Source organism: Struthio camelus, chromosome 1, assembly GCF_040807025.1.
Source record: "Struthio camelus isolate bStrCam1 chromosome 1, bStrCam1.hap1, whole genome shotgun sequence".
In the NCBI taxonomy this organism is placed as follows: domain Eukaryota; kingdom Metazoa; phylum Chordata; class Aves; order Struthioniformes; family Struthionidae; genus Struthio; species Struthio camelus.
The window spans coordinates 111696148-111711959 of NC_090942.1; the positions used below are offsets into that span (position 1 = coordinate 111696148).

The following is a 15812-nucleotide window of genomic DNA, read 5'->3' on the forward strand; positions in this document are numbered from 1 at the left end:
GATGTAGCCTTTAGTAAAGTCTGGCCCAGACCTCAGTGGAAGTGTGTGGTAAAAATAAAGATTTGGGCACTAAAATACATGCAGAGACCATTTCAAAAAAAAAAAAAAAAAGCCAAAACCACACCATTCCACACGGCAGTAGAGACCAAGTCTTGCATATATTCTTCATCCCTTTCAACCCACTGCTAACTCCTGTGTCATTCTTTATCCAAACAGTGCTAGAATTCATTTTATCCTTGTCACTGCTCTGGAAATGTTAAGCAGCCTAGTAAGATGCCTGGTGAGAAATGCTAAAAGAGGTATGGCAGAAATTTGCTTGCCAAATGATGCATCTGATCTATCCGCCTTTCTGCTTTGAAAATTTATTACAAATGGGTTTTAAAATAAATTCATAAGTTTCCCTAATACTGAAAGTTATAGTCCTCAGGGCAGATACAGCTGAAGGTTTCCTCCAAAAGCCAGACTCCATTTGAAGATGAAATAATGTATTTTCATGGTGTTACAGATACAACTCCTTTCTCAAGCTGCTGACTACGCTGCTTACTATTGGATATGTCTCTAGCATCACTGTCTGAGCTGATCATTGGTTTTCTAATGGGCAGACTGCAGGCAAATCTTCTTAAACCAGTTAACCTCCTGATTATAACTTTATGTTTAGTTTTAAGTCAACCTCTTAAGCTTTACATAATTAAAAAACAAACTTCCTTCTTTGCATTAGCTTCCTGCACAAGCACTGAGCGCTCTAAAAATGAAACTAAGGCCATGTTGAAGCTGATAAGTCCCAGCAACTTCTGCTGAGCCAGGGTTTCAAGCACAAATTACGAGCTGCACCCATTGAGGGGAAAAATATATTTTTCCTTAGTACAACTAAGGATCAACAGTGAATTAAAAAAGCTGACAAAAAAATTTTCACTTACAAAATATTTAACAAGTAAGAGAACTGCAACGAAGTTAACAGCAGAAATTAAGTCTTCAAATAATAGCAATGATTTCAACAGCAGTTTATTCGAAAATTTATATCCTTAAATGCCATTACTATTTAGATCCAACACCTCAGTCTATATTTACTTAATATCACTTGCCTAACTTTAAAATATTAGCTTCTATGTTTAGAACTTTGCAGAACATTAAATATTTGAAATGGGCAATCGGCTTAAAAACATATTCAGTGCTTTCATTCTTCATCTTCAAGCATCACAGTGAAAAGGAAACCAAAGGAAAAAAGTCAGAAAAGGAACAAAAACAAATGACAAGAAAACAAGATAGAAGAAAAAGTCTTGAACTACAAAACACAAAGAAGCTATGTGAAAGTAGCAAGGAACAAGGACAGAGATAGCCAACAGGGAGCACCGGGAATGAAAATCTGTAACCACAACAGCCTATTTTTCCTCCACATCCCAGAATAAATACAGAAGTTTCAATTCCAGTGATTTCTGCGTAGTAAGCTAAGGTGTTTCTCTCATTCCTTCTAAGCATGCCACACTCCACCTTCTTTATGGCAAAAATCCAGGAAATAGATTTAACAGGAGAAGAGAAAAACAGGAAAAGTAAGAAACAGCTGTAGATCCATTATTTCATTTGGCATCACTCACTCAGCACGTGTTCCCTATCATATGACAGAGTGTACATAAACCTTTCATGCTTCTTCACTTCCCCTCCACTACAATGTGTGGCTATAGCTGCTCCTCGCTTAAACAGTTGTATACTACTTAATATGAAGAAAGAAATTTGTTCTACAAATGAATCACTCTCTAAAGGACATGAGCTTTTTCAAAATATCATGCTTCAGTTGGCACAGAAGTTGAATAAAACAGGGAAGTACAAGAGGCAAAAGGACAGGCAGCTGAATGTCACCCTGCAACAATGTTTTCCCTCTAATTTCAAATAGGTCCAGAGCCATCACTTATTTCTTTCCTGACTCTTTCCTTAGCGTATTTGGACTTCCAGCAATGATTAGCTGGGGCCAGGGTAGAAAGATGAGAAGGAAAGGTACAGCTCACAATCCATTTGACCTCACCACTCTCTGTTCCCCTACACCCTCTCCCAAATTCAGCAGTGCTAAAGCACTCTTATCTTCAGTAAGATAGTACAGTGGGATTATAAAGTACAAGAAAGGAAAATTACCTTATGACAGACTTACGCTCCATGATTCTCCCATTCTCATCCTCAGACTTGAAATGCTGCCTTGCTTTAAACGTGACGGAAAGAGATGCATGTTATCCCTCCATCCTTCACCATTAACACTGGCACATCTCACCCACCATGACCCAGGTCCCTAGAGACCAGAGTCTGCTACACCTTCTGTTAGGAAGTTCCTAAGTGATTCTGGACAAGTCACTTACAGTAATATAGTAACAGTTAAAATCAATTAGCTAACCAATACCCATATGCAATGACAAAGATGCATCTGTGTTCTGCACAGTTTTCAGCAGAGGAAAGACCACAGCACTTTTGGACTAACACTGCAGAATGATCAAGGAAACATCCACTACAATTTATGAGGTCAAACTCTGCTTGGTCTAAGCCCTTGCAGCTTCCATGGAAGTAACTGAAAACTCAGCGGTACTGTAAATGGTATTTAAATAACTCTTAAGGGCTGTGTGGGTCAGGGAAGAAAAAGAAACAAAACAAAAAACCCACTATCAGCAGACTGTAAGATAAAGCAAGCTTTCTCTAATTTAACTTGCATCTCTTCCATCTTCATCTCTCCCCAGGGGCAAATTCAGCCCTGACCTAAACAGACACAAATCCCATTAAATTGTGCTGGAACTGAATCCAGTACTGCCAGGTCATCCAGTATCCTCAGAAATACGGGTGAAACCTATTTTGTTCAAATGCCAAACAACAAATTGATACAAGTCGCTGCACTATTTTTCCAATTACATCATCATTGAATTTCTCTATTATCTGCATGTCACTAAATTGAGTCAACAAGATCTTCTAAATTGGTAATGAGATCCTTAGCCATTCACCACTTATTCCTGTTAAGGAATGATACAGAGGCCTGTTCTGTTCACAGTCAGTCATCTGTTTTTACAGTACAAATCACAATTCTCTGCAGTCACATGTTCTCTCTCCTCACCCATAGCACTCACACATATGACCTGTTCAGCTCTCTTTCTTGGGAGACCTAATCATGGTTTTAGTACTGTTCTAAAGTCTAGGTTTTCATTAAGCACTAAAGGAAATAATATTGTCTACGCATTCATTCTAGTGAAAATTTCAAGCAAAGTCTGCCATAACTCCCCAATTTTGATAGTCTATTGATATAGATAACATTGTATAACCACTTACACTTGCTATAATATCTAGCCATATACAACCATTTTTAACTACAAAGGTTTAAAAGTAGCCAATGACAACTGGTTAAGCACACTTCTAGATAATTACGGGAGGTACTGGTCAAGTGATTCTGGCCACAGTATACCATTAATTCCAATAAGCATGATTTAAGGAGTGAATAAAGGGTTTCACAAACTAGAGCTGGAGAGCAGCATGACTTTTAACAGTTCTCTCCTTCTAATTTCAACTAATGTATGCAGTATTATCATCTGAATTATCCAGACATACTTCAAGAGCACCCTGTACACTGAAGTTTTAAGCTAGTTTGTAAACAACTTCAAATCTAGGCTGAAAACTGGCAGAACCAGTAAAAAGTCTTTTTGCATGCTTTCTACTCCTAGCCAAAAAAAAAAAAGTATCAATCACCCAGTTTTAAAGGCAGCTGACTGAACCTATTCATTGAGTTGTGCATTGTCACTACTGTGGCCCCATGAATAACTCTCAAAGTTGCCCCCCTCCTTTTTTTTTGTTCCTCTGAGTAGACTCTTAGCAGCACAGTTTTTTTTCCACTCTCTGAATGGCTTACAGAGATCAATTGAAAAGAAATACCTTCAGTAAAAACAAAAGTTTTTGAAGAAAAAGTGAGGACAAAGTGGATATATTAGAGACAACTTGTGATTCATGGCCTATAGCGTGCTTTACCCCTCTCTCTACCTCAATACACTCTTCAGTTTTACTGCTGGATAAGAGCAAGGCAGACTACTGCACTTCTCCTAGCAACCAAAAATCACTTGGGGAAAAAAAAGCATGTTGTCTGCTGAAAGGGAAAACAGAAAAATTTGGGTTATACAAAGCCAGACATATGTTCTTTTGCATTTGATCCTAAATTGGTATAATTTACTGAATCTCTTTTGACAATTGATCAAACAGTCCTGTTTCACACAGATTCATAAAAATTGTCTGAATACTTGTCATACATTTCATTTACTTTTAATTCAATGTTCTAACAGTTCCTACTATGTTTACAGTTTTGCGTACAGGGACACATATTCTATTCCTTACTGTTTCAAAAGTTATTTTCTTTCATCACAGGGTGTATGTGTGTGTGCATGTGTGTTTGCACACACGTGTGTTTTAGGGATATATGCACAAAAGCACAGCTATTTTTAGAGTTTTTAAACTGACAGAACTAAAAGACAGTTTTATTATTGCCCACCCCCCCTCATTCCAAATGGTAGTATTTTACCCTGTGGGACTGCTTCTTATAAAATAAGTTATCTGGTCTTATTAGGTAAACATCACACTGTACAGCTTAAGAAGATGAATCAAATTCACGTAGAAAAAGAAAGAACAATTTTATAACTCAGGCATACACCTGAGCAGATACAGCATATTGAGTTGCCTAAAATAAAAGTTAAAACATTATTTCTTAAAATCCAGTTGGTAGCAAAACAGACCTAATAGATACGAGGGTAAAATGCAATAATAGTCTGTCGTACTTCTGAAACTTACTTTCTTCATGAAATGTCCTTTGCTTAACAGCTGTCTCCTTGACGCAAACAGAATATTTTAATTAGGCCACTGAATTTCTCTTACATATCACAAAAGCATATACACACACAAAAATTCCAGTCAATCTGTCAGAACTCTTCTGCAGGGAATCAAGTTAAAACCTGTGAAGAATTAGTTGGCTGCATCAAAACATAATTTAGCATTTTCTTGTAGTCACTCCAAACTAGTAGTAGCTTCAACACAACAGTAGCAGATTCAACACAATTTAACAGAAAGGTTTATTCACTTCATGGATAAGTGATATAGAAATGGCGTAACAGTGAAATAAGCCTAAAAATATTGCATATAAAACAAAGTTATTAGGTAACAATACTGTCATGTTAGCGTGGTACTAGTGTTGTGCTCCTCTCTTTCCTCCTTGTGCTGCCTGATCCAGCCACATTCTTTTTGGCCCAGTTCCTCTACTATTCTCTCTCCCTTCATTTTCCTGCTAAAAATGGGGCATTCCCTTAATCCATCAAGCCAAAGGGCTGGAATTAGTGTAATCTCTCTCCCCAGAAGAGCATCAGAGTAGGGCAGTGCTACTATGCATGCAGGAAATAAAGGGTTTCCAGGTCCTGAAGGAGATATAACGTGTTGGGCCCACGATTTGACTTGTGAGAAGAGAGAAAGGGGAAGGAGGGAAGATCCCCTCCCCCAGAACCTCTTGCTGCAGCCTCCACTGCAGAGTGACAATCCCAAAGACAAGACCAGGTTGACTGGGGGAAGGAAACCCAGGTGGAGAAAACATACACCACTGACAGCCCTTCCAAGGTGCTCCTAGTGCAAAAGTATTGCTAGACCATTTAATTTTTTCACAACATCAACATGCAAGAAAGTACCACCCAACCCTTACAAAGCACTGTGTATTGTGTCCTACAGAGAACTCCCTTTGTTAAAATTGATCGTTCCTTTGATAGGATGAAGTCATTTAAGCTATAGGACATGTGGACTTTGAAAAACTGCATGGAATGACAGCTTGAGAAACCATGATTACAGGGCTGATGTAGCATTAAAATACTTCTCATAACTGCTGCTTAATTCTTGACATTTTCATAGCAGTAAAAAAGTACCTCTGGTACTCTGGCATGAGCAGTTCCTTCAGTTCACTTTGCATGAGAAAGAAGCTGCCTGATGTTAGTTACCTGACATTTTGGTTTTAAAAGGTTAAATTTTTTCCACTCAGTTTCTCTTGCAATCAATGACTACTGATTAATAGAAGTGAACTACAGAGTCTACCATGTTTTACAACTTGCTGCTGGCCATTTATTCTTTGCTTTATTTGTCCAATCTGCATTTATGACAAGCGTATTATTGAGAAACTCTTCTTGCCTTGGCACACTATGCTGCAGCTATACAGGCAATGCATAAATACATACTAAAAGACCACATGCCACAACAGACATTGTGGCATAGTCATCTAGGTAAACTCTAATGAATAACACCATACTTCAGCTCTTGGCATCCCCACTGATTCTACTAGTTCATTTCCATATCTCAGGCCAAATTAGCTGTTGTGTCAATTACTTTTTATCTGAAAAAAAAAATGATGACAAAAATAAAAGTAAATTATAACAGAGTATAAAATAGTATATGGATAGGCCACTGTCTTTCACTGTAGTCAGACTGGAGAGTCCTGCTGGATCTGAAGGGGTACAATAAAGATTCACTGACAAAAGGGCAATTTAGCAAACATCACATATCACCACAGTTGCTCCAAATGAAGCTTGGAATGGTATCTCATGCAATGAGCACCTGCAAACAATGAGGATTTGAAAATGCATTTTAAAGTGCTTTGTGTTCTCTCTCTCATAATTTGCATAAATAGTTAGAGCCGAATGAATATATCCACAACTAGGAAGGATTAACAGCGTAAAAAGTTTGCAGTAAAACCTGGACACACAGTCTTGATTACTTTCAAAATATGCACTGGAATTACGAAAAGATTTGCAACCTTCAGTTATCAGTAAGCCAAATATGATACATCATTTGCTGACAGAATAAAAGAGAAATAAGTAACCTTATCAAATAAAATTAAGTTGTGTGGTTTTTACTGTCATTGGCTTTGCCGCGTAACTAAACTCAAAGAGAAATTAAGTATGGGAGAAGGATGTTCACAAATCTATCTAGAACATAAGCAGAAAGTTAGCTCAAAACCCAGTGAAATTCATGTGGTAATCTTGCAGAGAGTTGCAGATAACCATAATTTAGTGAGTTTACAAACAATTTGCTCAGACAAAAAAAAAAAAAAACACACTGGGGGAGAGTGGTAAAGATTGCAAGTTCAGCATGTACGCACAAGCTACTTTTGCCAGGACATTTTCTACATTAGTATCTTCACATTACGATTGTCCATAATACACAAAAGAATTTCAGTTAGGCTTGGCTTCTAGAGTACAGCGGCTCAACGTAAATTACGTAGGTACTACTGGTTAGTTTGTGTACTCTTGATCATATATTATTTTGATAAAAGTAAGAGCAAATTTTGGCTCTCTTAAAGGCAGCAAAGTCCCGATAAGTGGCAAAGAGGGAATAAAAAGTCATTTCTTTCTTCCTGAACTTTTGGCTTGAAAAATATTAAGAATGCAAATCATTATAGCCCCATCCCACACCCCAGTACAAGAGGCACCTTTCTGATTATAAAGGGATACTCCGCAGTAGTAAAGAGAGTCCCATAGGAACAGAAAAGGATTAAGTAGGACTACAGTACAAACACCCCTGTATCCTCTAGAATTCAGAGGCAACCTCCGTGGAAGGATGTAGCAATGGGCTAACTTTGTCTTGCACCAAGATTACATTCATAAAGATCAAATACCAAAGGAAAATGCAGGGTTTTACTTATGGCAATTCAAATATCACCTGCTTTCAAGGTTTTCCTTGCAGAGGACTCAATGGCAAAATTGCTACAGATTTCAGTAGCACAGAATCAGGTCCTAAATTAATGTGGCCTTATGTAACTATCCTTTATACTACTGAAAATTATTAACTGCCGGTGCTTAATAGGTATTTTGTTGAGAAAATGGCTTGAGGCAAGGGTACACTGACAATCTTATTCCTGGACACACAACTTCAATGGCAGAGTCCAGTTTGTGCTGCATACTAGAAACCACACCTAAGACTAAAGATAGCGAGATTAAAATCTACATCCACAGATCCTTATTTACTTGTGCAGTTATTTTTGTAGTGAAAGATCTCATAGGTAACAGTATACATGACTAGTCCTGCATAAAAGGTACCCTCAAAGTTCTGCCTGAAGTAGTGATTTAAGGTCGGATTCTGTACACTTCTATGTACCACAATTTAAAGGAAGTTTTTAAATGCATAAGGAACACGCAGTACAAATATGCAAGTGCAAGGAAGTTTGGGTAACAGGATAATAAACATTCTGTAATTCATCCAGTGCTTACACGTAAGAAATGTCTCTTCAGTCAGAGCCAAAAAAGCGTTTGTTCATTTGGCAAGTGTGAATACTTGCTTACTTCTACACACAAAATAAAGAGACTCCTATAAAAACGTAGAAATGAGCACCAGAAAACAAGCCTCTTGGCAAGAAAGAGCATCAATATGATTGCTAAGTAGCATCTACAAGGTTGGTATGAGAGGTGGTGAGCCAGATGGCAGCCACAGGAACAGCAACCTCTGCCACACCAGCTGAGATAACAGATAAAACCTGACAGCAGTGTTCTTCTTAGGTGGCTGAAATGGAATGTACTGAACCTGTTAGCTATCTATTTAGCTGAGATCAATACTTGAATAGCAACTCAAGGGTAGCAAACGGCTAAAGCATCACATCGCACTCTTCTTAGTAAGTTCCACTAAAAAGTTCAGCAGCAGACAGAGCATGTTTTGAGACCAGTGCTATGAGCCTACACAGCATTCCTATAGAAAACCAACCCCTGGAAACAGAGCTGATGGGAATGACTAGCGAAAGCCTCCATTTTCTCCCACTGAATTTCTCAGCGCATCTCCTCCGTGCTTTTTAGGCATCCTTAAAAACCTGTTGAAATCTTTTTATCTACTTTTAAGGTTAGTCCATGTATGCCTTGCATTGCTAACATTTATTTTCCATAAGCAACATCAGTCCCATCATTCCAGAAAATTACTCATGGAAGGATTATTCTAAGAAGTCCAATTCATTGAAAAGTTTAAACGTGTATATATAACTATTTTACCTTTTCTGAAAGAACCATGGGTATCAGGTGTTTTGTACTACAAGTTAGCAAAGGAACAAAAAAGAAAAAGAAATTACTTTTCAAACATAGCCATCTCTGGAAGCATTATTACAGCGCTTTCTCATGGCCTATCTTCTGCACATAAGGACATGCTATTGCAATAACAATTTACCAGACAGGAAGTAGGGAAAGCAAATCTTATGCCTAATTCAGCAAAACATTTCATCATGGACCTAAATTCATCTCTACTTAAGGAAGTTTTAAAGCATATGATTAACTTGGAACACGTTTAAACTTCTGCTAGCTTCAATAAGATTCTGAATAAGCAACAAAAACATGAGCCGAAACGCTCTGCAGAATCAGGTCCTAAGGAAGGACAAGCTAAAAGAAGCAGAAATGCAAATTCTCCATCTAAACAGAATTTTGTCACAGTAAAACATACACGTTCCACAGAATCAAAGGTTATCCATCAACAGCAAAACTCAATGAGGGATCAAGACCCAATCAGCACAAACACTCATTGGAAGAACATACTCTAGCTTTATATAAAAGACATTCTCTGATGGGCCTCCGAGACCTGTGCAAGGCCACAGATGTGTGGCCCACTGGTGTAAAGAAATAAGAGACAAAACACTTAACAAGATTAAAAAGCTTAAGGTAGAACGCTTGACCACCATATCATGCTTTTCATTAAAAAAAAATGCTTTCAAAACATATCGAAATGAAGATGAAATGTTGGGTTAACAGAATTATTCTCACATCTCTAATACCATCAAACATACAAGATTGAAAACTGTAAGTAAGTATGACAAGGGACAATGGCTACAGGCCAGCCCTGCATAAAAGGTTGTAGTTTTCACTGAAAGCACTGGGAGTCATATCAGGGCTGAACTTGGCCCACAAAAGTCTATCACACACGCCCACATGCCGTACGTCCACGTGCCTACATTCACAATAGTCATGAACTTTTCTGCTCATTTTCATTGTTTCAAGCTTTACTAATAACTGGAAGAAGATTACAAAACCTTTAACAATAACGGAATCAATTCAACACTATAAAAATATATAATTAGCTGTTTTAACTCTACCAACTACTGTTTTATTTTATGGTACAGATGCTGTAGAAAGAGGTTTACATGTACGTGTGTGTGTACGTGTACATGTGTATATATATATATATGGAACCAAGATTGATGGCTAAAGAAAAAGAAGAGAGAATTATGGTTATTCCCTGAACAGATTGCAAGAATAGGGCAGCGCTACAGGAAAATCATAAGCACAATAAAAAAAAAAAATCACATGCTTTCTGCCATTTTTATTGAGCTCTGCAATTTTCAGGGGCCATAAAAGCATAGACAGAGAAAATAACTTTAGAAGAAAAAAAATTACCATTTCAATCTACACCACTATGCACTGTGTAATACCACTTGTGAGTCACTGGACAAAACTAATGTCACAGAGAAAAGGATGGCTATCATGCCTCAATTGCTAGGGTGTTTCTCTCTGTTTTGACCTCATGCCAAGAGAGCAGAGAAAAATAATGCATTAAAAGGGAACTTTTAAACAGAGAAAACAACTGAAGGACTTACTAACTGAGTAGTTCATAGCCTGTGAAGTTTGTTTGTTTATTTTTTTTAATATTACAAATAGCACTCATGTCAATATATACATTATCTTTTCAAAGTAACTGGTGGCACATGTCACCTAAGGTGTAATCATAATTACTGTGCATCTAAGGAGACAAAAGTACTGCATGCCAAGGTTGCATACCAGTATTTCTTCAAAGCTACTTGTTAGTCATTTTGACAATAACAGCTTATCTGTACTTTGTCATGATGTGCTATCCACAAGGCATTTTTTAGAGCAGTTAACATAGCCAGATGTGACACAGCCCCTGCAATATCCTCCCAAGAAGGGAGAGGATGACACCTACTCTGGGCAATTTCATAGTGTGTTTTTCTAAAGGTCCAGTCCTGAATTAGTTATGTGTTTCACCTACACTCCCCACCCTCGTCCTATGAGGCAAAAACAGAACAGAGGTTCTACTTGTCTTCCCCGTGACAAAACCAGAATAAATTATGTCTTGCTCCTGTCGTTCCAGCAAGCTGGTTAATTGCATTTGTTTCATATATCTCCAAACAGCCTGGTACATTAATTACATTCTGTAACACCAAGCTCCTCTGATTCACTCTGTCACTTCCACTGAGCACTTTAATTGTATTCCTTCTAGCTACATACAATTTTAAACACTTACTAATAATTACATTTCTACAGCCTGATGTTTACAGTTTGTATACAAAGATCTCTCTGATACTGGAGGCCTTCCAGTTCTGAATCAAAATATGTTACAGGAGGGAGGGGGAGAAAAAAAAAAAAAAAAACAACACACACACACACAGAGAACCATGACCACGCTGGTAGATGCAAATGTTCCATTAAAGCCTTTCACAGATAGAACTCCCTGTTGTTCAGGATGTACATACATTATGTAGAAAACCATATTCTCTTAGCCATAGACCGAACTGAAGGGTAAGTTGCACAGCATATCATGCAATCAACGTAAAGCAGTATGTGGATGTTTCCCCCTGCTAGTCTGTGTATGTTGTCTCCTTTCTCGCAGGAGAAGAGGAGAGCAGGGGCAGAAACACTCCGAGAAGCCTATGACTGCAAACAAAAATCCTACAGCAGGTGAGGTAACATCACTTCATTTTACAAACAGTCCTTGCTTAAAGACTAGTATTGTAAATACTGCAAGCAGTAGCGTCCTGGAACAAAGTTTGCTCCAACAGACAGGCAAAAATGGCCAGGGTCCCAGACATTAGACTCATCTGAAGTCTAAAAGACTGTTTAAAGAGGCAAATACTCAATATCAGGAGGACAGCCAACACGATCCGTCCTGCTTCGTGTCCCCCCCGCCACCCCGAAATAAAAGATTTAGCACGGTGGATTTTTTCCCCCTCTTTCCTCACTCCCTCAAGCTGACGATCTTCCCTTGATCCCAGCACATACACACACAAACTGCATGCTGTTACAGACGCATGCTTTCTAGCCGTGCTCTTGAACTCCTGGGATGCATTTAATATCTGCACCGCAGCAGAGCACCAAACCCTCCTTTAACAGATATTTTAAACGCTACCCTTTCACTGAAGTTTCCGCCTTCCTAAGACGCGCTTGCCACAAAACGCTCATTCATATTCCTCCACCCAGTACTTACACTTGAATACCGCAACAAGCTTGCGGAGCAGTCCCAAAAGGAAAGAGCGGGGGCGGGGGGGAGGAGACCCTCCGCACCTGCCCGGGGCCGGGGCCGGCGGGAGGGGGCGCCCTGCCCGGCCCTGCCCGCTCGCTCGCTCCCAGCCCCGCGGGAGGCGTCTGGGGACGCTGCAAATTTTCGCCTCACCTGGAGCCCAGGCACAGCCGGCCTCTTTATTTAGCAGGCGGCTCTGCCGACTCCCAAGTTTAACAATAGGAGAAGGCAGAGCAACACCGGTTATTACAGCAGCTCTCTGCCTCCTGCCTTTCCTTTCTCCGTCCCGCTTCGTGTCCCCCCCAACCCGCCCCGAAATAAAAGGTTTAGCACGGTGGACTTTTTTTCCCCCCCTTTCCTCACTCCCTCAAGCTGACACTCTTCCCTTCATAAGCTACTCTTCCATTAAGTTAGCAGATGGGAAGAATTGCTGGTTGGAAACATATATTCTTCTTTCTTCCCTCCCCCCCCTCCCCGAAATACCATTTTTATACCAGAAACAAACTTAAGACTCTGTAACGCTAAAAGCTTAGTAATGTCGTCCATGCGCTGTCCCAAATCAGATTCAGATGAAGGGAAATTCTGCACAGAAACGGCATATCTGAAATAAGCGAACTTACCATAGACTTGGAAAAATGCAAATCCAAAGAGCAGGAGTGGCGTCAGCAGACCCATTTTGACATATTAAAAGCAATCCAGATCGCTTGCGAGACCAGTTCCAGAGAGATCCCCCAAAAGTATCCAAAAGCAGTAAGAGGTAGGTCCAAAAGTTTTCAGTTTCCTAGCAGCTAATTACAGCGGAAAGGGAAACCTTGAAATCAAAAGCTACAGATGGAAAGGTCTTGAATATGACACTTTTAGATCCATCCAGATTAGAGCAGAGCGCGAGCTCCGAAGGCTTTTCTGCTTTGCACACACTCCTTCCTAAATTCCCACCAATCCAGCCCAAGCGGAGGAATTACTCAAGTGTGTCTAAGCCTCTCTTTAGGCTCCATGGCAATCCAAAAGCAAGCTCTTTCTCCGGAAGACACGACGAGACTTTGAGAAAGGACCTGATTCCTAGAAAGTGTTCCGAAAACTTCCCGGCACTTTGCAGGAAAATCATTGGCTTGCTTTGGCTATTTTCCTTTCCTCTCTCCCTCCCCCTAGCCCTTTCTCTCTCCTTCTGTCTCCACCAAATCAGTTCAAGCTGCGGAGTTTCTCACTTAACTTCCATAATAGGAACGCCTAGGCAATGCGCTACAGGAGGGGATGGCTTTCTCAGCATCCCCCTCGAAACACAGCCCCGTGCCCTAAGCCTCCCTCCTCACCGGCAGCCCGAGCGGCAACTGCTCCAGGGCAGCAACTCCGGGCGCGCTGCCGGTGCCGGAGGGCGGGAGCGGCGCGGCGGGGCCGCTGCCCTGTGCGAGGCGGCGGGGGGGGGGGGGGGGGGGGCGTTCGGGGGTGGGGGGGGCCTCCCGCCGCCGCCGCCGCCGCTCTCCCCGGCAGCCCGGCGTCCGCCGCCGCCTCCCTGCTGCCGCCGCGCGCGGACACGGCGGCTGGCGACGAGAGGGAGGAGGAGAATGAGCGCAGCTCCCGAGGCTGCCTGGGGAAGGGAGGCTGCGGGGTGTGGACTAAAGCAGCGTGCTCCACACCCACGCGTCCCTCGCCTCGCCTCGCGGGGGCAGGGAGGGAGATGGGGGCGGCCATGTCATGAGGCAGCCGCAGGACTGGAAATCAGACTTAACGGCGGGCAGTGCCTCTCTCCTGCCCTCGCCCTCTCCCCCCGGCGCAGTCTCGCCTCTACAGTTGGGTATAGGTAGAATTTACATGACTGATCCTTCCTGCTTCCCGTTTAAACGGGCAGCTAATTTTTCGGTAAGTGATTTCATGCAACTGCTCTCTAATTACCCGTTCCCTCTCTCACACATCGGCGCGCTGGGGAGCGAGCCCCTTGAAAGGCTCTCCCCAGAGGTTTTTGTGCTGACCCGCTCTCTGGAAAATAAAAAGAGTGGTTGCAAAAAAAAAAAAAAAACACGCATGACCTACAAAATCTGTACCATTTGTTGTTCAACTAAAAAACCGAAGGAGTGTCCCGTCCCCCCCCCCCGCCTTCCCCGCTCTCCCCAAGACCTCTGGGTTGCAACGCCACTTGCCCCGAACAGGAAAGTTTCGCGGAACGAAACGTGACCCACGGTCACTAACGGAGGGGGGCGGCCGGGAAGTGAAGAGGAGAAACAGGATCGCTTAAAACCCCAAGGAAAAGGGAAGTCAACAGCCCCGTTCCCCCTTAACACGCGGCATACACTGCCGAACAGCCGCCCCCCCCCCAAAAAAAAAAAAAACCACTTAGCAAAAGAGAGACGCGAAACCGAAGGAAGGAGCAACGCGGAGGAAACGGGGAGTTAACGGGGAGTTAACAAAATGAACGGTGCCGGCAGCGGGTGGCCGGGGAGCTGGGAGACAGCCCGAGAGCCTCAGCCGCGGCCAACCCCGCCGCCTCAGGCCACGTGCAGGCGGCTGCCCCAGGTGACGGTTGGGCGGGGGGGCGGTTACCGCCGCGCGCCCCGTCCCAGCGCCAACAACGGCGGCGGCAGCTGCAGCGCCGGCCGCACGGTGAACCTCCGGCGCCCCCTACTGGCCAGCGGCGGGCAGCAGCCGTTACCGCGCGCCCGGCTTCCCCTTTTGTTGCGGCGGAGCGCCCGGCGCGCCTGCGGGCGCCCCCTGCCCTCCCCTCCCCCCTCCCACTAGCCCTGAGGCGCCTAACGGTTCGTGGCGCTGGGCGCCTCCGTCCCCCCGGCGGCCGCGAGGGATATTATGTTTGAGGATCATTTTAGACAACGGTACTGGCTAAAAATTAACCGGTAAAAGAAAGTGTGGGAGTCACACTAAGACGACCAGGACTATTTAAAAAGAAAGGGCTTGCCTTCTTCTACTACTTTTAAGCAACTAGTCCAAAAGATTGTTCTTTTATCAAGTCCCTTTGTTGCTTTTTTTTTATTTTGCATATATAGAGATTTATTCTTTCAATAAGTCTTTCATGTAACAGGTCTCAACCATATTTCTGAAAACTGTATACCATCCACAGATACTCAAATAAATGGTCTGCTCGTTATTTCTTACTAACTTGTGTGTGTTAGTCACAAATATTCTACTATCATCAAAAGTGACAGTGTGAGCTTTTTACAGTATTTTAAGTGTTTAAGGAACCTATTACTATTGCATACAAGGTCAGATGACAACTCCAAAGCCTCCATGTAAATCAGGAAACTACGTCCTCCTGCTCTCACAATATGCCCTGCAGATAAATATAGATGTATATATACATATATATATAAATACATATAAAGACTATCTTGTGAAGAAGGCTATAATTAAAGCTAGAGTAAGGTGATCAAAATGGTCGTCTTTGTCAGTGTGCTTGTGAATTCGTAAAACCAGAAAATCATAAATCACGTAAATGCCAAAAATATGTGGAACAAGACATGAAATAATATTAAACTATTGTGGTAGAGATTTCAAGGATACAGTGTTAGTGAAAATCCTGACTTGTTTATTACAAAGTTTTAAAATTGGAAATG

At 41.8% G+C, this 15812-nt stretch overlaps 1 protein-coding gene across 4 annotated transcripts in view; it reads right to left on the reverse strand.

Annotated features, from left to right (window-relative positions):
- ROBO2 (roundabout guidance receptor 2) overlaps positions 1-15812 on the reverse strand; it is a 1122084-nt gene that overhangs the window by 450737 nt on the left and 655535 nt on the right. The window contains exon 1 of one of the 4 annotated variants that reach the window (XM_068910785.1): positions 12873-13657. The exons of the other annotated variants lie outside the window; for them this stretch is intronic. Within the exon in view, the coding sequence (XP_068766886.1) occupies positions 12873-12927 (55 nt within the window). The 5' untranslated portion in view covers positions 12928-13657. Of the gene's footprint in view, positions 1-12872; positions 13658-15812 lie in introns of those variants that run through there. 4 annotated transcript variants of the gene reach the window in all.